The sequence below is a fragment of the Argopecten irradians genome, chromosome 13 (genome assembly GCF_041381155.1).
Source record: "Argopecten irradians isolate NY chromosome 13, Ai_NY, whole genome shotgun sequence".
Lineage (NCBI taxonomy): Eukaryota > Metazoa > Mollusca > Bivalvia > Pectinida > Pectinidae > Argopecten > Argopecten irradians.
The window spans coordinates 10,975,403-11,001,867 of record NC_091146.1 but is presented as its reverse complement, the minus strand read 5'-3'; the positions used below and the strand labels follow the sequence as shown (position 1 = coordinate 11,001,867).

At 36.0% G+C, this 26,465-nt stretch overlaps 1 protein-coding gene and 1 long non-coding RNA gene across 2 annotated transcripts in view; both read right to left on the bottom strand.

Moving 5' to 3' along the window:
* The window catches only part of LOC138305978 (uncharacterized), a 285,191-nt gene that overhangs the window by 173,784 nt on the left and 84,942 nt on the right, over positions 1-26,465 (bottom strand). The window lies entirely within an intron of this gene.
* On the bottom strand, positions 5,621-24,748 carry LOC138306485 (uncharacterized). Its single transcript, XM_069246949.1, has 4 exons — positions 24,623-24,748; positions 16,100-16,163; positions 9,600-9,876; positions 5,621-5,937 (listed from the first exon to the last, which is right to left on the bottom strand). The coding sequence occupies exons 3-4, from the start codon at positions 9,778-9,780 to the stop codon at positions 5,621-5,623; spliced, it is 498 nt and encodes a 165-aa protein (XP_069103050.1). The 5' UTR covers positions 9,781-9,876; positions 16,100-16,163; positions 24,623-24,748.

Genomic DNA, 26,465 nt, shown 5'->3' with positions numbered 1-26,465 from the left:
GGAGACGAAAAGAGTAAGACTGTTCAGCCGCCTGTATTTGGTGGCAAAACTAGAAAACGAATGTGACGTACCCCGGTCTACAGTATACTTCTAGCTTTCGGCCGGAGTATCGAGAAAGGTTGTGTATGTGTCTTCGTGGATAACACTGTCTCAGAAAAATCACTCAGGGACACAATTTTCTATATTCTTTTTTTGTAGGTTTCCAATTATTTTTTATACATTGTACATGCATTTAATGTATCTATATTTGGTCCAAAGAACTGAAATAAAAAATTCTTTATATATATAATGTTTATATGGTTACACCGCTCATATAATCGTCTATGTTCACATAATTTGTAGAACTTTGCCGTATAATTAAACCTTCAAAAATGAACCTGTCATCATTGTTTCGTGTAAATTATAATGTTTCGCTTGTAGATGATTAATCTATATATTATACGGTTCAGCTTTATTATCTTTGTCTATACAGCCAGGTAATATGGCACCAATTGTAGCTCTAAAATAAACGACAACCATTTTTCTGTTCTAAAAGCCTTTTAAGCTCTTATCACAGTCAGTAAGTACCACGTCCATTATATCACACACAAAAGTACCACACGGCGCCTGTATCACACTCAGAAGTACCACACATCATATTTCACTCACACAGTACGCACGTCCTATATCACATCACAAAAGGTAACACACGTGTCCTATACCACACACAAAGTACACACATTCCTATATCACACACAAAGTACACATGGTCCTGTATCATCACTCAAAGTACACACGTACCTATAAAAGTACTCAACCACACAAAGTACACACACTTCATATAACACACACAAAGTACACACGTCCTATACCACACACAAAGTACACACGATCCTATATCCCACACAAAGTACACACATCACGTTCACTCTACCACATCACACACAAATACACACATCATATATCACACACAAAAGTACACACGTCCGATACACCACACAAAGTAGTACACACAACGTCCTTATCCCACACAAAGTACACACGGCCTGTATCACACACAAAGTTACACTCGTGCTATATCACACACAAAGTTACACACTCATCATTTATCACACATAAAGTACACACGTCCTATATCACACACAAAGTTCACACACGTCATATATCCACACACACAAAGTACACACATCATATATCACACATAAATGTACACACGTCCTAATATCATATACAAATACACACGGTCCTATATCATATACATAAGTACACACGTCCTATATCACACACAAAGTACACACGTCCTATATCACACACACAAAGTGCACACGTCCTATATCACACACAAAATACACACGTCCTATATCACACACACAAAGTACACACGTCCTATACCACAAGACAAATAAGTACACACGTCCTATATCACACACACAAAGTGCACACGTCCTATATCACACACAAAAATACACACGTCCTATATCACACACACAAAGTACACACGTCCTATATCACACACACAAAGTACACACGTCCTATATCACACACACAAAGTGCACACGTTCCTATACCACACACAAAGTACACACGTCCTATATCACACATACAAAGTACACACATCATATATCACACACAAAGTACACACGTCCTATATCACACACACAAAGTACACATGTCCTATACCACACACAAAGTACATACGTCCTATATCACACACAAAGTACACTCGTCTTATATCCCACACAAAGTACACACGTCATATATCACACACACAAAGTACACACGTCCTATATCAACACACACAAAGTGCACACGTCCTATATCCCACACAAAGTACACACGTCATATATCAAAACACATAGTAACGTTCTATATTACACACAAACAAACACACATCCTATATCATACCCACAAAGTTACAAACGTCCAGTATCACACACGAAGTACACACGTCCTATATCACAAACAAAGTACACAAGTCCTATATCACACGCAAAGTACACACGTCATATAATCACACAAAGTACACATGTCCTGTATCAACACACAAAGTACACACGTCCTATATCACACACAAAGTACACACGTCCTATATCACAAAGTACACATGTCATATATTATACACACACAAAGAACACATGTCCTATTTATCACAAACATAGTACACACGTCCTATATCACAGCAAAGCACACACGTCGTATATCAAACACAAAGTACACACGTCATAAATTATACACAAAGTACACGCGTCATATATCATACACACAAAGTACACATGTCCTATACCACACACAAAATTACACACACGCCATATATCAAACACATAGTAACGTTCTATATTACACACAACAAACACACATCCTAAGTATCATACACACGTCCTATATCGCACACAAAGTAACGTGCTATTATATATTCAAAACGTACACACGTCCTATATTACATACAACATACACACAACCTATATCACATACACAAAGTACAAACGTCCAGTATCACACACGAAGTACACACGTCCTATATCACACACAAAGTATACAAGTCCTATATCACACACAAAGTACACACGTCATATAGTAACATACACAAAGTACACACGCCCTATATCACACACAAAGTACACAAGTCCTATATCAACACACAAAGTACACACGTCATATATCACACACAATGTACACACGTCATATATCACACACAAAAGTACACACGTCCAATATCACAACAAAGCATACACTTAAATACCACACACAAAGTAAACACGCCCTATATCACACACAAAGTACACACATCCTATATCACACACAAAAGTACACACGACCTTTATCACACACAATGTACACACGTCATATATCACACACAAAGTACACACGTCCTATATCACATACAGTACACATGTCCGAAATCACACACAAAGTACACACATCCTATATCACATACAGTACACATGTCCGAAATCACACACAAAGTACACACGTCCTATATCACACACACAAATATGTCATCACATCTGTTATATCATGAACTACATACGTGGATCATCTTTATCATCGAGAGATTTTGATGATGTACCACCAACTTCGGCTGTTTATTGACAGATCGTCTGGTGGACCGTCTTTATCTTGGATCATTGAGTAGTCCTTCTTTCCATTTATCTCCTTTTTTTCTTCGGAAGTTTCAGGAAATGAGGACTCCTTGAGTGTCTCACCCGACGAACATACAGCGATTTCTACCACTGCAGTAGTTCCGGTATCTTCGGGACTTAGATTTGATTCGCCGCCGTTAGAGTCAGATTCGGAGTTGGAATCTTTCTTACTTTGATTTTCCAAACTAACAGGTTGATGCTAAAGAACAAAATGGAAAATACATTAAATAAAGCTAAAAGGATAGATATATAAATTCCTATTAATTTGAAATAAGCAGATAGATAAATTATTCATGTAGAAGGTAGGTATTTCATGGTTACGTAACGCAAAATATTTCTCGGGACTGACACTTTATAACCTTACCAACCAAAAAGGGAATTTATGAGACCATGTTTCCTCTATAATTCCGTTAAATTTGTAATATGTTTAACATGTATCGTGACGTCGTTCTGAACGACGTCTTGACGTAATGACGCAATGCAATCTTTTTGTGCGTACTTGGATGCTACCCTACAATGGAAAACCCCAATAGTACTATGTTACAACAATATCTTTTAATTTTTGATTTTAGTTTTAAAATGTTGAATAATCTCTCAATATGTAACATATTTAATCAAAATGTTTGTTTCTGTTGTGTGATATAGGACTCATACACAAGATAAACAATCCTTTATCACACTCAAACTACACACGTCCTTTTATCACACACAAAGTACACACGTCCTATATCACACACAAAGTACACACGTCCTATATCGCAAACAAAGTACACACGTCATATTTCACACACAAAGTACACACATCATATTTCACACACAAAGTACACACGTCCTGTACGCACACAGTACGTCGTCATATACCACACACAAAGTACACACGTCCTATATCACAACACAAAGTACACACGTCCTATATCACACACACAAATACACACGTCCTATATCACACATACAAAGTACACACACAAAGTCCTATATCACACACACAAAATACACACGTCCTATATCACACACACAAAGTGCACACGTCCTATACACACACACAAAGTACACACGTCCTATATCACACATACAAATGCACATACACACAACAATATATCACACACAATCAAAGTACACACATCATATATCACACACAAGTACACACATCCTATATCACACACAAAGTACACATGTCCTATACCACACACAAAGTACTTACGTCCTATATCACACACAAAGTACACTCGTCTTATATCCCACACAAAGTACACACGTCATATATCACACACACAAAGTACACACGTCCTATATCACACACACAAAGTGCACACGTCCTATATCCCACACAAAGTACACACGTCATATATCAAACACATAGTAACGTTCTATATTACACACAACAAACACACATCCTATATCATACCCACAAAGTACAAACGTCCAGTATCACACACGAAGTAACACACGTCCTATATCACAAACAAAGTACACAAGTCCTATATCACACGCAAAGTACACACGTCATATATCACACAAAGTACACATGTCCTGTATCACACACAAAGTACACACGTCCTATATCAAACACAAAGTACACACGTCCTATATCACAAAGTACACATGTCATATATCACACACAAAGAAACACATGTCCTATTTATCAAACATAGTACACACGTCCTATATCACAGCAAAGCACACACGTCGTATATCAAACACAAAGTACACACGTCATAAATTATACACAAAGTACACGCGTCATATATCATACACACAAAGTACACATGTCCTATACCACACACAAATTACACATGCCATATATCAAACACATAGTAACGTTCTATATTACACACAACAAAACACACATCCTATATCATACACACGTCCTATATCGCACACAAAGTAACGTGCTATATTATTCAAAACGTACACACGTCCTATATTACATACAACATACACACAACCTATATCACATACACAAAGTACAAACGTCCAGTATCACACACGAAGTACACACGTCCTATATCACACACAAAGTATACAAGTCCTATATCACACACAAAGTACACACGTCATATATCATACACAAAGTACACACGCCTATATCACACACAAAGTACACAAGTCCTATATCACACACAAAGTACACACGTCATATATCACACACAATGTACACACGTCATATATCACACACAAAGTACACACGTCCAATATCACAACAAAGCATACACTTAAATATCACACACAAAGTAAACACGCCCTATATCACACACAAAGTACACACATCCTATATCACACACAAAGTACACACGACCTTTATCACACACAATGTACACACGTCATATATCACACACAAAGTACACACGTCCTATATCACATACAGTACACATGTCCGAAAATCACACACAAAGTACACACATCCTATATCACATACAGTACACATGTCCGAAATCACACACAAAGTACACACGTCCTATATCACACACACAAATATGTCATCACATCTGTTATATCATGAACTACATACGTGGATCATCTTTATCATCGAGAGATTTTGATGATGTACCACCAACTTCGGCTGTTATTGACAGATCGTCTGGTGGACCGTCTTTATCTTGGATCATTGAGTAGTCCTTCTTTCCATTTATCTCATTTTTTTCTTCGGAAGTTTCAGGAAATGAGGACTCCTTGAGTGTCTCACCCGACGAACATACAGCGATTTCTACCACTGCAGTAGTTCCGGTATCTTCGGGACTTAGATTTGATTCGCCGCCGTTAGAGTCAGATTCGGAGTTGGAATCTTTCTTACTTTGATTTTCCAAACTAACAGGTGATGCTAAAGAACAAAATGGAAAATACATTAAATAAAGCTAAAAGGATGAGATATATAAATTCCTATTAATTTGAAATAAGCAGATAGATAAATTATTCATGTAGAAGGTAGGTATTTCATGGTTACGTAACGCAAAATATTTCTCGGGACTGACACTTTATAACCTTACCAACCAAAAAGGGAATTTATGAGACCATGTTTCCTCTATAATTCCGTTAAATTTGTAATATGTTTAACATGTATCGTGACGTCGTTCTGAACGACGTCTTGACGTAATGACGCAATGCAATCTTTTTGTGCGTACTTGGATGCTACCCGAATGGAAAACCCCAATAGTACTATGTTACAACAATATCTTTAATTTTTGATTTTAGTTTTAAAATGTTGAATAATCTCAATATGTAACATATTTAATCAAAATGTTGTTTCTGTTGTGTGATATAGGACTCATACACAAGATAAACCAATCCTTTATCACACTCAAAACTACACACGTCCTTTATCACACACAAAGTACACACGTCCTATATCACACACAAAGTACACACGACCTATATCGCAAACAAAGTACACAACGTCATATTTCACACACAAAGTACACACATCATATTTCACACACAAAGTACACACGTCCTGTATCACGCACAAAGTACGCTCGTCATATATCACGCACAAAGTACACTCGTCATATATCACGCACAAAGTACACTCGTCTTATATCACACACAAAGTACACACGTCCTATATCACACACATAGTACACACGTCCTATATCACACACACAAAGTACACTCGTCTTATATCACACACAAAGTACACACGTCATATATCACGAACAAATCACACACGCCATATATCACACACAACATACACACATCCTATATCAAACACACAGAGTACACAAGTCCTATATCACACACAAAGTACACACGTCCTGTATCACGCACAAAGTACATACGTCCTATATCACACACAAAGTAACGTGCTATATTGTCAAAAACGTACACACGTCCTGTATCACAGACAAAGTACACATATCCTATATCACACACACAAAGTACACACGTCCAATATCACACACAAAGTACACACGTCCTTTATCGCACACAAAGTACACAAGTCCTATATCACACCCAAGTCCTATCATCCTATATCACACACAAAGTACACACGTCCTATATCACAAACAAAGTACACACGTCCTATATCACAAACAAAGTACACACGTCCTATATCACAAACAAAGTACACTCGTCCTATATCACAAAACAAAGTACACACGTCCTATATCACAAACAAAGTACACACACGTCCTATATCACAAACAAAGTACACATGTCCTATTTCCCCCATACTTCACAGGGATATCCCGTGGTTGCTAGGGAAAAATCTCTATCTTACACAGGGGAGTGTAAGACAGCTCACAGGCGCAAGACAATTACGTTACTTCATCAATAAATGCGGCGTGCATTGTAAATGACGTCATCAATTTTGCCGCATAACGACGTTCCTGCATAATGGCGAAACGAAACAGCTGGAAACAAATAGGAATTTCGTGTTTTTTTTCTACAAAGTATGGGAGAAAAAAGAATCAAACATGGGTCTATCAAGTGGACAGGGATATCTCAACCCTCGTGAAAGATAAAGCCTCGGGTTGACCAGCCAAAAATTTCCCCCGGGTTGAGATATCGCTGTCCACTTGACAGACCCATGTAAGATTCTATTAATCACACACAAAGAACACACATCTTATATATCAAAAATAGTACACACGTCCTATGTCACAACAAAGCACACACGTCCTATATCACACACAAAGTACACACGTCCTATATCACACACAGTACACATGTCCTATATCACACACAAACTACACACGTCCTATATCACACACACAAATCTGTCATCACATCTGATATGTTATTAAGTACATACGTGGATCGTCTTTATCAGCGGGAAATTTTAATGATGTACCACCAACTTCGGCTGTTATTGACAGATCGTCTGGTGGGACCGTCTTTATCTTGGATCATTGAGAAGTCCTTCTTTCCATTTATCTCCCTTTTTTCTTCGGAAGTTTTAGACAATGAGGACTCGTTGAGTGTCTCACCCGACGAACATACAGCGATTTCTACCACTGCAGTAGTTCCGGTATCTTCGGGACTTGGTTTTGATTCGCAGCTGTTAGAGTCAAAATAGGAGTAGGAATCTTTCACAATTTGATTTTCCAAAACTAACAGGCGATGCTAAAGAACAAAATGGAAAATACATTAAATAAAGCTAAAAGGATGAGATATTTAAATTCCTATTAATTTGAAATAAAAATCTTAGATAGATAAATTATTCATGTAGAAGGTAGTTATTTCATGGTTACGTAACGCAAAATATTTCTCGGGACTGACACTTTATAACCTTACCAACAAAAAAGGGAATTTATGAGACCCTAATTCTCTTATAATTTCCGTAGATGTAGTGATATGTATACCATATACTGCTACGTCGTTCTGGACGACGTCTTCACGTAATGACGCAATGCGGTTTTTTGTGCGTACTTGGATGCTACCCGAATGAAAAACCCAATGTCTGATGTTACTTGCAACAATAGTTTTAATTTTGATTTTAAAACATATTTCATTAAAATGTTGTTTGTGTTGTGTGATATAGGACTCGTACACAAAAAGAACCAATCCTTTATCAAACTCAAACTACACACAACCTATATCACACACAATGTAAACACGACCTATATCACACACAATGTAAACACGCCCTATATCACACACAAAGTACACACGACCTATATCACACACAATGTAAACACGCCCTATATCACACACAAAGTACACACGACCTATATCACACACAATGTACACACGTCCTATATCACACACAAAGTACACACGTCCTATATCACACACAAAACTACACACGTCTATATCACTCACAAAGTACACACGTCCTATATCACACACAATGTACACACGTAATATATCACACACAAAGTACACTCGTCCTATATCACACACAAAGTACACACATCCTATATCACACACAAAGTACACACATCCTATATCACACACAAAGTACACACATCCTATATCACACACAAAGTACACTCGTCCTATATCACACACAAAAGCACACACATCCTATATCACACACAAAGTACACTCGTCCTATATCACACACAAAGTACACTCGTCCTATATCACACACAACGTTCACTCGTCCTATATCACACACAAAGTACACTCGTCCTATATCACACACAAAGTACACACATCCTATATCACACACAAAGTACACACATCATATATCACACACAAAGTACACACATCCTATATCACACACAAAGTACACTCGTCCTATATCACACACAAAGTACACTCGTCCTATATCACACACAAAGTACACTCGTCCTATATCACACACAAAGTACACTCGTCCTATATCACACACAAAGTACACACGTCCTATATCACACACAAAGTACACTCGTCCTATATCACACACAAAGTACACACGTCCTATATCACACACACTGTACAAACGTCCTATATCACACACAAAGTAACGTCCTATATCACACACAATGTACACACGTCATATATCACACACAAAGTACACACGTTTTATATTACACAAAATTGAATGATCAATCTTACCATTTTTCCTTTCTTTATCTTCGGATGGTATAGATATTGCGGAACATTCGAATGTTTCATTCGACGAACATACAGCGACCTGCGCCATACTAGTGTTAAAGGCGCCATCGGGACCTGGATGTGATTCGCTGGTGTTGGTATCAGAGTCGCTGTCGGAATCTCTGACAGTCGTATTCTCCATACTTATAACAGGAGATGCTGTAGAAGCCAATGTCAATGCAATAATTTGTTCCACTTCAGACAATTATCACATCGGGTTCAATGATTATGCTGTTACCTGAGACAAACGGAAACATATAAAAGTATAACTAAAACTTTCTCTAATTTCCTAAATGCCGTCTTTCATTGCCTTGTATCTCATTTTTGTCGGATTGAATTTTTTAGGTAAAGCATTTTTAGCTCATCTCGACCGGAGGGCCGATAAGCTTCTTTATGGAGCGGCGTCCGTCTGTCCGTCCCTAAACAATCTGATTAAAACACATATCCTTGTTATCACTAGGTTTGATAAGATTGACATTAATAAAATCATGTATGGATTGTTACGTAATTTGGAGAGGTGGGGCCAATCGGGTAAATAGCAGTCGGTCATTTAAATAAATGCATACATGCCGTACTTTCCATACTGACGAATCAATATGAGTTTTTTATGTTATTTACCACAAAAAGTTATAAACATTTCGGGAATTATAATACTTACAATTCATAAGTTTTGGTTTTACACATACAAATAAGAGCTGAAACTGATTTTGACAGTACAGCCAACATTGTTTATAATCACATCTACAGTGGAGTGAAATTAGAACTAGGGGCCGGTCGGCCATCTTGTTGACCGATCGATCCCAAAATGCAATATCCACAACTAGGGTCCTAGGGGAAGTTACATACGAAATTTGAGAAAGACCCCTTCAGTACCTTTTGAGAAATAGCGGTAACAAACTTCAATTATCAAAGTCCAAGATGGCCGCCGGTCGGCCATCTTGTTGACCGATCGGTCCCAAAATGCAATATGCACAACTAGGGTCCTAGGGAAATATGCATATGAAATTTGAGAAAGATCCCTTCAGTACTTTCTGAGAAATAGCGGTAACAAACTTTAACTATCAAAATCCAAGATGACCGCCGGTCGGCCATCTTGTTGACCAATCGGTCCCAAAAATGCAATATGCACAACAAGGGTCCAAGGGGAACCTACATGTGAAATTTAAAAAAAATCCCTTCAGCACTTTCTGAGAAATAGTGGTAACAAGAATTGTTAACGGACGGACGGACGGACGGACGGACGACGGACCACGGACCACGGACGAAAGGCGATTTGAATAGCCCACCATCATCAGATGGTGGGCTAATTATGGGAAAAAACCATCAGTACTTTCTGAGAAATAGCGTTAACAAACTATCAAAATCCAAAATGGCTGCATGTCTATCATCTTGCTGACCGATCGGTTCCAAAAAGCAATATGCACAACAAGGGTCCTAGGTGAACTAGGTGAACATGCATATGCAATTTGAGACATAAACCTTTACATTTTGAGAAAAAAGCAATAACACACTTCAAGTATCAAAATCCGAAATGGCGGCCTACCGGCCATCTTGATGATTGATCGGTCAAAAAAGCAATATGCACTTCATACACATTACGCACTGCCTATTTAGATGACCCTGGCTGTATTAGTCAAACAAACAAACAAACAAAACACAATGTTGTTGCAAAAAATGAATATATACCATAAATTTAAGCTAAATTTAAAATCAAATTCCAGAAATGTAAAATAATATTCCAACACACCCAATCTAAATTATTGATAATAATCATCCTATAAAATACGAGTATCTACTATAGAATTTAATTGTAACACTACAGTCTAAAATAACAGATATTAATATGAGCTGTCAAAATGTTGTTCCATTACAGTAATTCATATAGGGTAAATTATCGTAAATCATGTGAAGAAATTAAAAAATAAGAAAAGTCGTATTTGCTGAACTAAAAACGATGACGGTAGTGATATATTGCTTGGATTGACATGTAAATTTCCAACACTTAACCCTCTTGCTGCCAGAGTGTACATATATGTACATTGTTGGCTGGCTGCCAGAGTGTACATATATGTCCCATTTCAAGTAATCCCGTGTGCGTGGCGTATAACTCGCTTGATTTTCAACAGACTATCGTTATATTGGTCTCAAATGAACCTAGAATCACGACTCTATCATTTATACAGCGAAATATTTCATTTTGAAATAATCCATGGTACATAGTGACTTTTTAATGTCCCACTTTGTCAAAACAAAACCACATTTTAATACATGACGTAAAGATTAGGAAATATGACGTATGGAACAATATGATGAACAAGGCAATGGTTTTTGAGAAACCCATTTACTTTTCAGCAGAGGATAATTTGTTAAAAATAGCAGAAGTCTTTTGGATTACAGTGATAATATCAAAACGATAGAAATTGCTGTAAATACTACAAAATAAGATATTATAGAAGAAATACACAGCGTATTTGCGGGGTTTAACTCTGCTGCGATAGGAAACGGTCGCAAAATAATGACGTTATTGAAGCGGTTTGTTCTTAAATGTATCCATGTATTGGGCCAAATTATGTTTTTCATCAGAATAAGATACAGTAGAAACACAAAATGAAAATAAAACAAATACAAGCTTACTTTAGGTTAGAGGGATCTAATTACTGACGTCTGAATATCGTAAGTCGTAAGATGTTGCACAGCGTTTCAACTTCGGTACTTTATACAACTTTTATATCTCAATTATTGTTGTCACTCCGCCGATTAGCACGTAACTACGTAATTTAGATGAGAGACACCATATACGAGACATGTTAATGTGGAATATTATTCAGAAAACGATTCTGATATGGAATTTGATATATCAAACGAAGATAATTAATGCTATAGGCGACTGCCAGATCTCGAGGACAATGGACGAGATATTCGTGACGTATACACATATGTGAGTTTGTGAAAGACATAAGGTTCATCGACTCGCCAGATATCATATCGGATGCTATTGACTACTTTAACCTGTTTTCAGTTCCCGGAACGGAAACTCGTTTATGTCCAAGAGATTAACATATACGAAAAATAGAATTTTGATCAAGAATGAGTCAACACCGTGCTATGGATTAAATGCATGAATGGCAGGATACAAATCCAGATAGAGTGACATGTGTAGGGCTGTATCTCTTCGTCAAAAAATGCACAGTATCTTATTGAACATGTCCGATGATATGGTTTTTATACCGTAATAATAATATTAATTGGAACGATATAGAACTATAGGTAAGCACATTAACGAAATTATAGATAAATATCTGCTACCCAAGACACCAATTCTTTTTGTTTGTTTGTTTGTTTGATTTATTAACGTCCTATTAACAGCTATGGTCATGTAAGGACGGCCTCCATGTATGCGGTGTGTTGCGTATTAGGTGAGTGTACTGGGAGACTGCGGTATGTTCGTGTTGTGTCTTCTTGTATAGTGGAACTGTTGCCCTTTTTATAGTGCTATATCACTGAAGCATAAGACACCAAGCAACACACCCCACCCGGTCACATTATACTGACAACGGGCGAACAGTCGTCCCACTCCTGTATGCTGAACGCTAAGCAGGAGCAGAAACTACCACTTTTATAGACTTTGGTGTGTCTCGGCCAGGGGACAGAACCAGAGCCTTCCTCATAGGGGCGAACGCTCAACTCAAGGCCAAAATGTAGGCGGTGCCAAGGGAGGCATTAGGAAAGATAAAGTCAGTTAGGAAGAAGAGAAAAGATAAGATCCTAAATTTAGTCGCCTTTTAATCATGCAATAGGGGCAGCAGGTTTCTATACCTGCAGGGCCTAGACACCAATTCCCCCAACAAATATTGTAGATTCAGGATACATAAATACTATATGGGGCCACGTAGGTAACTTTTGTAAACTCAAATATGTAAAACTAAAAGCATTATTATAATTATAGTTAAATACTGTAGTTCACTACGTACCTTTCACTGATAGCATTATCCGGTGTGTACGAATATACATACATGCCGTGTAAAACACTATTATATACCCCTTTCCCGTTCCACAATTACACGATATTGACGGATGGAAAACAATAGCAGTCATACCGATTCATTAAAATTTCTTTATTTACAAATGTATTTTTCAGCATATAGGATTAATGAAGAAAAAAACATATGACAACTAATGTGTATATTTACATTTAAAGTATTTATTCCCGTCTTAAAGTAAAAATAGAAAAAAAAAGTATGAAAGTAAAACTGCATTGAGCAAAATATTATTTGATAGAACAGTCTATCATTTGGCGGGTAGGTGCCAGTAGTTTCCGCTGTCTTGCCATGAGTCTGTTTGTGACCTATTTAATTCTTATGAAGTTAGTACCCCAGAGCCTAACTGACAATGTTAATTTGGGAAATTATCATAAATAGGGTTTAGTAGCAAAGCAAATATATAATCATAACCTGTGGTGCACCCTTGGAAAGTAAAAGTAAATAGCACGCCGACGACAGACACGTTATTGCGGATGCCGACATGTATTGATTGTAACGCATATACGTTGTTTGCTATATTTTGGTATTGTCATATTTTCGTATGGCAAAGGATCTGATCGGGATTGACATATTTTTTGTGATATTATTTTTTTCTCAGCCCCGTGTTCTTGCTTGTGTTTACGGCAAATTTGTCCAACAGTGAGTTCACTACAGGCAATATTTCCTCAAATGAATTTTACGTGAATCAGGGCAAACAAAGTGAATTTCACGTGAAATTTACGTGATTTGTTTTCACTTGAATTCGCGTGAATTGTATGTGAAAAAAATCACGTGAATTTCTAGTGAAAATCATTTCCTGTGTACATATATCAGACAGCATATATTATAATATCTCTATATTACTTTAGTATATGTTATGCTTGTTAGCTCCCCCTAGTGACCATACAGAAGCAATATATATATTTTTTCACGTTAAATAAACGTGTTTTTTCACATGAAATTCACGTGAAGAAATATTGCCTACGTTTGTTGCCGCTATTTCTCAGAAAATATTAAATAGATATTTCTTAAATTCATATATGGGTTCGTCTAATTATATATACATTGTATTGTATGTTGAGACCAATCGGTCAACAAGATGACCGACAAGCAGCCATCTTGGATTTTGATAGTGTAAGTTTGTTACCGCTAGTGATCTGAAGGGAATCCCTTTGATATTTCATATACAGGTTTTCCCCTTTTAAATAATTTGTCAATTGCATTTTGTATATAAAAATGAAACGACATGACTTAAATACAATGCAGCCATCTTAGATATCGGGATGCATTTATTTTTTTTTATATATTTTTATCTGAAGCTGAAACTTTTAAATGGTGCAAAATAAACTCCTGTTTTATAGGGAAAAATATAATTTTGTAGCACGTTTTAACGCAAGAATGATTTAAAATAATTATATTTCTCTTGGTGCATGCTCAATCAGTACTTTGTACATGGTACAAAGGATTTTTCGGGATTCAAATAATAATTTTATAATACCCCTGTAACAAAGCTGGGAGGTAAAACGGAATCAGTTTTTCTGTCTCTCCGTACGTCTGTCTAACTCCTCCTTAAATACTGGACCGATTTCAATGAAACTTAGCAGTATGGTTAAGGCCATATGCTAGAAGGGTCCCACATGCAACCCCCAAATCCTCCGAACCAATATTTTCTGAACCCTTATGACTCACTGATCACAAATCAAAATCTTAATATTGCATAAGTTGGGATGAACTTCCGGTTTTGTCGCCATTAAGAAGATGACTGCCATATCGATTTAACTTAAATGTGAAAAATAGTTATAACATGTTTTAACCGAATGGAACAAATAATGAATCAAAATGACTACAATAGAACAACAAGGATCAGCATCAAATAATCCAATATATGTGGTGATTTGTACGCGGAAAATGAAAAAATAGCATTTAAAGATGAAAAAATGTATTTTTTCAGTAAATTTTTCATATTTTGCTTGACGCAGCATTTCATATTTTGCTTGACGCAGCAAAATATTCCCAGAAAGCCAAATATTATTCCTAATCAGTTTCTTTAGCTCTTTTCAATAAGTAACAAACTTTAACAGAATATAATGAGACATATAAAATACTGATTGGTCTTATCTTGTTTTGGACAGAGAAGAATACCATTTGCCAACGGTGGAGCATTTTAAAATGATATGTCGTAGCAATGGCGGGCACATTTTGCTAATGACCAATATTTTCTTAGTTTTTTGACCATTTTTTTTAAAACTGATGTAATATAGAATCACATGTTTCAGTAACAGTTATCATGAAAATAAGGGATACCAGGGTGGAGTAGTTAGTCATTGTTCTAGTTCATGATGATTTACTGAATTGATAAGATACTACTGATACTAGATACTTTTTCATCTAGGAACATTTTAAGAGATATATATATTTATATTAAAACCTGTATAAACTTACCTTAAAAGTTTCTTCTTTATCTGTAAACATTCCTCTCTCCTCGAGTGCAATTAACTGGACTGTCCTTTGTTTGAAAAAACCAGATCACTTTATGCATATACACATGTGGGTAATCACGTGATGTTATTCACTCATGCATAACAAGTACTTTTTATTTACATATGATATAGAAACCTTGAATGGATGGTGACTAATATCTTATAAGTAATTATGTCAAAATCATATCATTCTGTTATGAATAGTTTCCAAAGTTAACTCCAAAGCCCTTTTCACTGTTACTTATAAAAAATGATGCGATAATGCGAGTTTTACATCAAAGATATTACAGCAAAACAGATGGTTTTGGCTCGATTAATATGACCTATGGACATCATGCTTCGTCCGTCTACTTATGAATATCTAAAATACCTGATATTTGAGACGGTAGGATGATTGGATGAAAGGCTACCAAGTTTGTTCAAATGAGGTGACCCCAAACGGGGTGTTACATCTTGTATTGAAGCGTAACGTAAGGCATTGGAGTGGAACAGAATTACAAATCTAATTTTAATTAGGTTGACCTAATCGGGGCAAGCGCTTAACAGAAGACCAAAGGTGAGGTGGTGTCAAGGGAGACCTTAGGAAGAAGGGAAAGATCCGTAATTCAGTCGCATTTTACAATCATGCATTGGGGGAGCAGGTAAAATTCTAACGCTCTACCTGCAGGGCCAATAACTAAGAAGTCTAGAAACCTGTAATATTAAGCCTGTAGTAAGCTGGAATAAAGGACTACGGAGTATGATCAAATGAATTTACATGACTACCATTCAAGGTCATAAATGTCAAATAGGCTATAATATTTAAACGACTTCTCGTCAATAATTATGAGGCCTAGAGACGCGATATTGAGCCTGTAGCATATTGGAATGAAGGGCTACCAAGTTTGTTGAGATGAACGACTTTTTATGTGACTCGTTGGATACCCATATTATGCGTATGGATGAATTAACAAATATCCAATCCACACAAAACTACATTTATTATAATATCAATATACTTTTTGTTCACATTTGTATTTCATGTTTTCCATTTGCTTACGGCTATGACTTAATCGGATGACCTATTCGAACTCGATATCATAACGCTTATTATCTTTTTATTATTTGTTTTCTCTATGTAAAAGGTAACGGTTTTTATTTTAAATCATTTTTTCTTGTATGTTTTCATCTTTTTCCTTTTTTTGTCTAAAAACGACGCTCGGTTACATGTATCCTTATGTCGCTATCTGACACGAAGTAGCTTGTATGAGGGGCATCTGATAGGCAAGGTACAGAACATTATTCAACTTTTTATGCAAATGATTATATGCTCCCCGCCATTTACGTCAACTAAAGTTCGACGCCAGCTAGTATTACGGTACACTCTGATCTGTCCCTTTAATACAATTACTCATATGCAGAAAACAGCGTACTTTTATGACCAAACAGGAAAACATTAAGAGACCAAAACACTCAAAGTATTTACAAATATTTGAATGATATAAAGTATACTATCTTTACACTCGACAATACATAATATGTGCAATATCTTATGAATAAAGAGTGGTCTCCTTCAAATAAGTATCTCTACACTTATGTATATACGTATACCACTTAATGTTAATAGCCCTTATAGGAGAGATAAGGGTTCATCTAGTGTTCTCAGAACTTTATATTTCCGTGTATGTCGTTTTCATAAAATTAGCAACCCAACAAAGAAATATATATAGCGGACAGAACAACATCTTCTTAGAAAGCTGAGAATAAAAAACGAATAAAAAAAACTTCGAGAAATCCTGTCGGAAGTGAGATACGCTACGTATAAGAAAACAAACTAAGACAATATTTATATTTAAACACGACCGGTTTGACTCTAGGGTACCGAGGGACGGGTCTCAAAAAGGGAAATATCGCTGATTGTTTGCTATGAAATCCTTTTTAGAATAAATGCTGTCAGATGACCGTTTAGGCACAATTTAGGAAAATTCAAGACTAGAATTTAAGGCAAATGATGATAGAATTCCCTTACATTTTCTGATCGAGGTACCCACACACTGCTAGTTCATTGTATATAGCTCTATCAATACAAATTGTTTGGAACATCGAATTAACCCTCAGTGATGTAAACATGAATATGTTTGAAAATAAATTAATATTGTTTTTCTAATTAATTCTAAATTGCGAACTTTAAAACTATAAATTGGCAACTTTACCGGATTAAGATTTTTCTTGAATTTCATCATCGTTTCATGACATTATTGACCGAATAATCACAAATATTTTGGTATACAAAAACAGAGAGTTGGTGTACCACTCCAAATTTGGCAATTTGTGGTTTCCAACAGTTGTAAAAAAATATTTAATCTTTAAGCCACGTACGGATATTCAATCATTTTCAGAAATATTCACTTTTGAGAATATTACATCGTTTTACGAAATTGAACATGAATTTGATATTGTTTTGGAGCAAATAAGGAACTGGTCCTTTATATTTAATCAACAAGATGTCTGCAATGTGTTAATGATTGTTTATTATGTATTTTGTTGCAAATGATATATGATTTTAGGAAAAATCTATCTACAGTGGTCGGGACCATACCAGGAGCATTGCAGCCACGGTGGCCAATAAAAAGGGCAATAGTTCCACTATACAAGAAGACACAACACGAATATACCGCAGTCTCCCAAAACACGCACAACATACACGCAACACTACGCATACATGGGAGGCCGTCCTCACATGACCATAGCTGTTAATAGGACGTTAATAAATCAAACAAACAAACAAACAAAGTATTTCGGATCGACAGAGAAAAAAGCCACAGTTGGTCGGTACTACGTGAAAAGTTTCGAAGGACAACAGAGGAAACATATGTAGCTATAGGTCACCCTGACCCTTCAAGTCAAATGATTTTTTTTTAATTCACAATCCTGTTTTCGGAACGATATTTTAAAATGGTCTATAGAGTGCGGTCGGGTATGATCAGTAGGTAGATTATTATAACTAAACAAGAAGTAAAGTGTACATGGGAGGCCGTTCTTTATCGCCCGGGCTGTTGATATAACGCTAAAATAACCACCCAACTAAACCTTGCTATTTATTATGCAATATTATTTTAACCAGGTTGTAGGGTTTAGTAATTAAAAAATACCATTTATCAGTATAAGCCGAATTTTGCTATCGTCATATTTAGAACCAGGCCTTTACTGATTACCTACCGATATTGTTTGTGATTTCCAAGTGTTACCCTTAAAATATATGTATATTATATACAAACCTATTTTAGATAAAAAAAACACACTTGTTAACACTAGATCGATATGGCTAGAGTTGATACGACCAACACGGAAATCAGCTGGCTCTCTGTACAATTGATAGGCTCCGCGCGCCTCCGCCTGCATTCGTAATATGCTTATAATACTCATAAACATCCACGGCATCAACAAAATTTATATTTCCTCTGTAAAATTTTGACATTATTTTTCACAAACTTAGCAGGTTTTACAATAAAAGATGCAAACAACGGAATTTTTGTTGAAAATATCACGTAATTTTTCATGTATGCAAAATTGACTTTCAGCTTGGATTTCTCCAAATTTATTTCAAAATGGCGGGATTTTATAGCTGTAAAATTGCAATAAAACGTCGAGGTATGAAAGAAAAATACTCTTTCATAAGTGGATATGAAGGATAGGGATATTCTTCCCTCGGCAAGCCTCGGGTTTTACTACATTTTGTGACCCTCGGGTAGAATATCCCTATCCTTTATATCCACATATGAAAGAGTCTTATAATATGGCATGAATCGGTATTTTTATGAAAATAAAAAGAATAAAAGATAACGCTCACTAAATTTAATATTCTCAACTCTGAGTTGAAAAGAAAATAATAAAAAAACACTAGTTAACGTTTATAAATACGAGACACACTTGTTTTACTAATTCCCAGGCCTAATTTTACAAATTGAAAGAGTACAGGGTCACCTTAGTTCATGGTTAAGCAGATATAACTACATTAACTATTGTGCTCCATCCAAGCACATACCTATTGACGTGTCTCATTACATTGTAAACATGACATGGCGAGTATAAAAAATGTTCTGCTTTATGTACATGTATGTTAAGATGAAAACTTATCCGATGAAGTCACTTCATACTTTATTTATAACGCAGTAAAAATGTACAAAGAATTGTTCGTATTGTAATTCTCAAAATGTTGATAATATTTAGTTGTAAATAGCATATAAAAAGCTTGTTTAGATTTGTGAGTATGAATATTATGGCACATATCAACTTGTAACTTCGATTCGACCGTTATACATTAGGATGTTTAAGGTCTGTTTGTTTGTTTGTCTGTTTGATTAATTAACGTCATATTAACAGCTATGGTCATGTAAGGACGGCCTCCCATGCATGCTGTGTGTTGGGTGTATGTTGTGCGGAGTGCGTGATTTGGGAGACTGCGGTATATTCATGTAGTGTCTTCTTGTATAGTGGAACTATTGCCCTTTTTATAGTGCTATATCACTGAAGCATGCCGCCGAAGACACCAAACAACACACCCCACCCGGTCACATTATACTGACAACGGGCGAACCACTCCCTGTATGCTGAGCGCTAAGCAGGAGCAGAAACTACCATTTTTATAGACTTTGGTGTGTCTCGGCCAGGGGACAGAACCCAGAGCCTTCCTCACAGGGGCGAACGCTCAACTCAAGGCCAAAAGTGAGGCGGTGCCAAGGGAGGCATTAGGAAAGATGAAGTCAGTTAGGAAGAAGAGAAAAGATAAGATCCTAAATTTAGTCGCCTTTTACGATCATGCAATAGGGGCAGCAGGTACAATTCTAACGCCCTACCTTTTTTAATGTTTGTTTTGGACAAATATAATACATAAATGCATGTAAATGTATAAAAATAATTGGAAACCTACAAAAAAATATAGAAAATTGTGCCCGAGTGTGCTCAAAAGTGAGGCGGTGCCAAGGGAGGCATTAGGAAGGATAAAGTAAGTTAGGAAGAAGAGAAAAGATAAGATCCTAAATTTACTCGCCTTTTACGAGGTACAATTGTAACGGATGTTTAAGGAAGTATAGAGTGCTAAAGTAATGGCTTCAACCAATGGTCTCTGATACCTACATTAACTGTGTTTACATTTTGTTTTTGAGCACTCCGAATACAGAATTATTTCGATCTATCAGAATCGGTGTCAAAGCTGAGTTTAAGTTTGAAAAGCAGACAAAAATAAGAGTCCTCTTTTCATTTTCAGATCGTTCTTCCTCTGGGATAACGTATCCAACATAGTGCTTTACTTTTACAGTATTAGTATAATATCTATTCACGGATCATTTTGAAACAATTCTGACATACATATTAGAGCATTTAACTGCCTGATACAATATACATTAAACAGGCGTAGTAAATGATTGTTTATGATATTCCGCTATAAATATTTGAAATAATTAGTTGTTTATCAGCCTGACAAAACGTTCGTTTCGAATAATATAGTCAAGGTAAATATCTCATTATCTAACTTTATACATGTAGTTGTTTTATATACCTCTGGGAAACTACATCAATAGGAACTGGGGTTTTATTATTGTGATTTACAATAAAGCTAAAGTTTATTAGAAATCTGCTCTTATTGTATGTTCTACATTCATTAGTTGTTTAATTCCATTTCGATTCTTCCAAATTGTACATTTTATAATGCAAACAACTATTTACTAAAATAGAAAGTTCAATTCGCCCTCGGAAGTCACGAATTACATTTCCTTTAATAAGTAGATTAAGTATTTAGTGTGCCCAGGTATAATATATTTCTTTAAGGCTTCTACATTGTTTAAAAAAACGTTCTGTATATTCTTTACAAAAGTAGCATTTCCTATCAGCAATTCCGAATTTGCATATTTTCATTTATGTATAAAGACTTTGATGTACACACTTCCTGTTAGGCAATATGTTATATTAATTCCGCTAAACACCAATCAATGTAAATGTTTTCGTATACATTTTCACATTTTGTTTGTATTTTGAACTCTGCATGGTTTTATAATTTCTCGATGATAACATTTTTAAGTAGTAACATTACGAATAATTGTTTGAATTTGATCGACCATGTCTTCATAGTAATCCCCGTAGCGTAGTTAGGGGTTATTGTACTGAAATCAGCTTGTAGTCTGTTTGAACACAGGACAACTCCTCCCTTAAACTACAGGAAACATTTCTATGAAATGTAGTTAACGTATGGCCGGTAACCTTCGCAGTGATGATAGTTTTACGATTTCTCGGGATATTGCTATTTAAGCCACGAATATTGAAAAAGCTTGAATGATATCTACCCTTAAATCCATATCGCGAAAATTTAAAATCACTAATATGATTTTCTAGTTTTTACATCAAATCTGAAAATTTTGTTCCACAAAAATAACCGGCTATAAGGTATGCGGTTACCATGTGTAGATGTGCATACTGGTAATAATTTTACAATATTTGGTTTCCATGGTAACCAGGTCACTATACAAATATTTTGTTGTTGCAATTTTTTGTCAACAACCTGTAACATATTTTCAAAGTTCAGTTTTTGTTCCAACAACTACTGGTTCAATTTCGATGAAACTTGACAGCAATATTGGACATCATGTGTAGATATGAGTGCAGTTTTGTTGTGTATTAATGGTGGGAGTGGACGCAAATAAACAACGACAACACACGTGTGTGTATTACACCAGACTTTTGGCCTTTGGGTAGAACGTCTATACATTAAATTAAATCCCCTTCATGGACACTGATACACTGTTGAATCAAATACTTCGCATGTATATATGTTTCTGGGTGATTCAACAGATTTAATTTATTAATGTTTGCGTACATTACTAATTATCATTTGATTTAGATTGGTTAATTCAATGTCAAATTAACAGACAGGATGTGTAAGGGTTTGGTGGTATTGAAAGTAAGAGAATCCGGAGTAAAATCACCAACAAGCGTTCTGTACCTGGCAGCTGCCCCTCACAGGATTCGAACTCGTGGAAGACGTAGTAATGTATCGGGATTTCGTAGCCTCACCACGACCCGACTACGCACGCTATTTAATACTGTACCACATAAATATATGAAATGTATTCATTTGAATGATAGCAATATTGTGTCATTCAATCGTTTTTGTGTCAATCGGAACTCCTCTGATGAAACTGTTGTACATTAAACTCGGATGTGACAGAGGAACATTCGTTTTGAAACTATTTGCATAACAAGTGGTTACCACCGAGGACAAAATCCCTCGATATCATTGTTCGTCTCGAAGGAGAATGGTTATATTCAATTTCTTAAAATACGACTACAGAAGTTCAACTATTCAATAACTAACCATTTTCGTACACGAAGTTACCACTAAAAGCGTGCACACTACAATCCGGACTTTTCCAGATGATCACATACATAACAGTTTTCCTCGACAGTTTAGTTCACATGGTACACTATTCCGTCTTTGCATATTACAGAGTTAGCTCCCTTGCGGGTAGGTATAGATTGTTACGTCATTGTTTTGTGAGCGAAATTGACGTCGTTTTCTCAGAAAAGTATGACGTTACGCTCGCAAACACCTGACGTCACAATCAATACCTACCCGCAAGTGCAGATAACTTTGTAATATGCAAATTCGGAATACTCAGGTTTTGTAAATGGTCAATGACTATATTGTATTAATGTTGTGTGATTTGGTCTCACATATCGATGTCAATAATTGGACACATCGTGTAACATTTATCATGGAAAACATATGGTTGAACTTTTGGGTGCTTTGGTCATGAATAATGGATAAGAGGGTAATTTAGTCATTGGCTTAGAGTTCTAAATTATTATATTTTATACAATAATTTACTGAATTGATTATATACAATTTATACTAGCTACGTACCTTTCCCTCTATGAACATTTCATAGTTTACCCAATAATCAAAATCGATATAAGCTTACCTTCCTTCAAAGATTCATGCTACATATGTGCACATTCCACTCCTCATGTAGAATGATCTCGACAGTCTTGTGTTAGAAAAACCCAGATCATTTAATATCATATAATCATATACCGATATGATATGTTATTCACACAAACATAAACTTTTTAAAATTTCATAGCTGAATAAAATCCTTTGTTGTTGACTTTTATAGTTCATAATTTCTCCAAATGACATCGATTTATATAAAATATCCTTAAAGCTGACAATGCAAGTTAAAAACATGCATTTGAAATTAAAAAAAAAAAAGATAACGAAATATTTTTTTCAAAACTTGTTTCTGAGACATCCCCTAGTTATGACGATGCGGTATCTAAGGAAGTGGCAGCAATTTTTCTTTTGCTCTGCTTAGTAACCTTCACTGGCCAACCCCCTATATAAAGCACGGGACACTTGACACACGTGTGTCATTCTAAACATGTCTTGTCTCAGATACACATGCCCCGATATTGCAAATAACAATGTCAAATTGAAAATAAACACTGCACTCACCTGAAAATATTTCATTGAAGTAATGGATGAATGTATTGTCAGCTATATCCCAACATATGTCCAATACGAACTAATAAAACACTTCAATATACACTAGGTTTTACACGTACATGTACATCGACACGTGTGTGTCCTTGATAGTTGTCGCTCGTTCGGGTCAGGTACTATAGTCACGTGTATATGGTCAGTTGAGTGCATCGAGTACGATGATATACGTGGAGATATGTGGACGGATTATTGTTTGGATTTCTATTCACTTGCGTTGAAATTTTATTTTGAGAAACATCTAAATGACAACTTAGAGGAGTTGACATGTTTTCTTGCTAAAACAAGTCCCATATAGTTTTACAGGTGAGGTTTTGTTTACCTATTTGTAGGTGATATATACTGTGGACTGCTAGGTGTATATGTACATGAATGAGCGCACGTGTGTCGATTCACGCGCTTTATATAGGGGTCGGTGAGTCGTCGGAATGTAAAACAAAAATGGCTGTCCTCAAACGGGGAATGTCTTATAAACGATTCTTGAAATTCGAGTATACTTATTTAAAAAAATCATTTTAATAATTTTAAGTTGCATTGTCAGCTTTAAATCATTTTTGAAATACAATCAAGTCTTTTTGCAGGAATTATATGAAAAAGCACTTTCTCTTTTGATTTCTTTATATTTTCCTTAATTCTTATTCAACATTATTCAAGGATGATAATTACAGTTGTTGAGGCCAAAATAGTTGAAACTAACATTTAAATGTATATTGTAACAGATAGCATGATTTGATACAAACATAATCACTGCCTCTGTCAGGATTCGAACTCAGGACATTTAGGTTGGTAGTCTAACGCCCAACCGACCGAGCTAATGAGAAGTTTTCTCTAGCTGAGCGGTATATTGCGGCTAGTATTCACAAGGATTACATCACCCCCCCTCAAGGACAGAACTCATCCTCGAACCTTCATCGTCGGACACCCACTGGTGATCACACTACAATACGCTACACTTATCATCCGTGGGCAAACCCATCGAAAATCCTCGTAAGTTTATATGCATGAAGAATTTGATTGGTTTCATTACATTTTTTGCGACGGGATTTCATCCAATCAGAGTAAGCATTATGTACAGTATACGGCAGCACAACAAAGATGGCCAACACTTGCACCTGGCGAATGTTTGGGTACGTGATACCGTGAGCGCGCAAACGGTGTATACACGTGTGTGTATGAACCAGGTAAACTATGAACAAGTTGAAAAGCGTTGTTAGCTCGTTCAAAGCTGTATAGGACTATATCAGGTATTTCTGTAATAATATTATGCTTTATTAGGGCAGAAATATTTATTGTCATACAAAATGTATGAGTGTTGTATACTAATAAGGCACGAAGGGCACGAAGTGCGATGAGCTTGTAAGGTAACACATACATGAAAATACAAGAAAAAACACAATCTTTCAAATGCAATCCTACACACTGACAACGTCAATTTGCGGCCGCCATTTCCCCCCACTGTACATAAAATAGTGTGAATGAGGTGTTTTGAAGTCAGCTCAATATATAATCAAGCAGTTCAAACGCTTTTATGATCCGACAAACCTAATCTTCATCTGGCAGAAGCTCAGTGCTATTGCTCTTTATTTGCGAGCGTTCAAGTGATAGACCACCTTCCAATATAATCAGCTGACCAAAAACGGAATATCTGTTACAGAAATAAAATTTCTTCCTTTTCTTATGTGGATTTCCTTTACCAAATAAGGGTTTGAGGTATGAATATATGAATAAAAAAACCCTGAAAATTCGGCTCCGTTATTTCGATAAATTGAACGTATTGATTTTGCATAATTAATGGTTA

What these genes read in the sequence shown, in the direction of transcription:
- LOC138306485 (XM_069246949.1), bottom strand. Translation starts at nt 9,780, where the DNA reads ATGGAGAATACGACTGTCAGAGATTCCGACAGCGACTCTGATACCAAC. An exon ending in AGATAAAGAAAGGAAAAATG is followed by an intron (nt 5,938 to 9,599) that starts GTAAGATTGATC and finishes TTTGTTCTTTAG; the next exon opens with CATCACCTGTTAGTTTGGAA.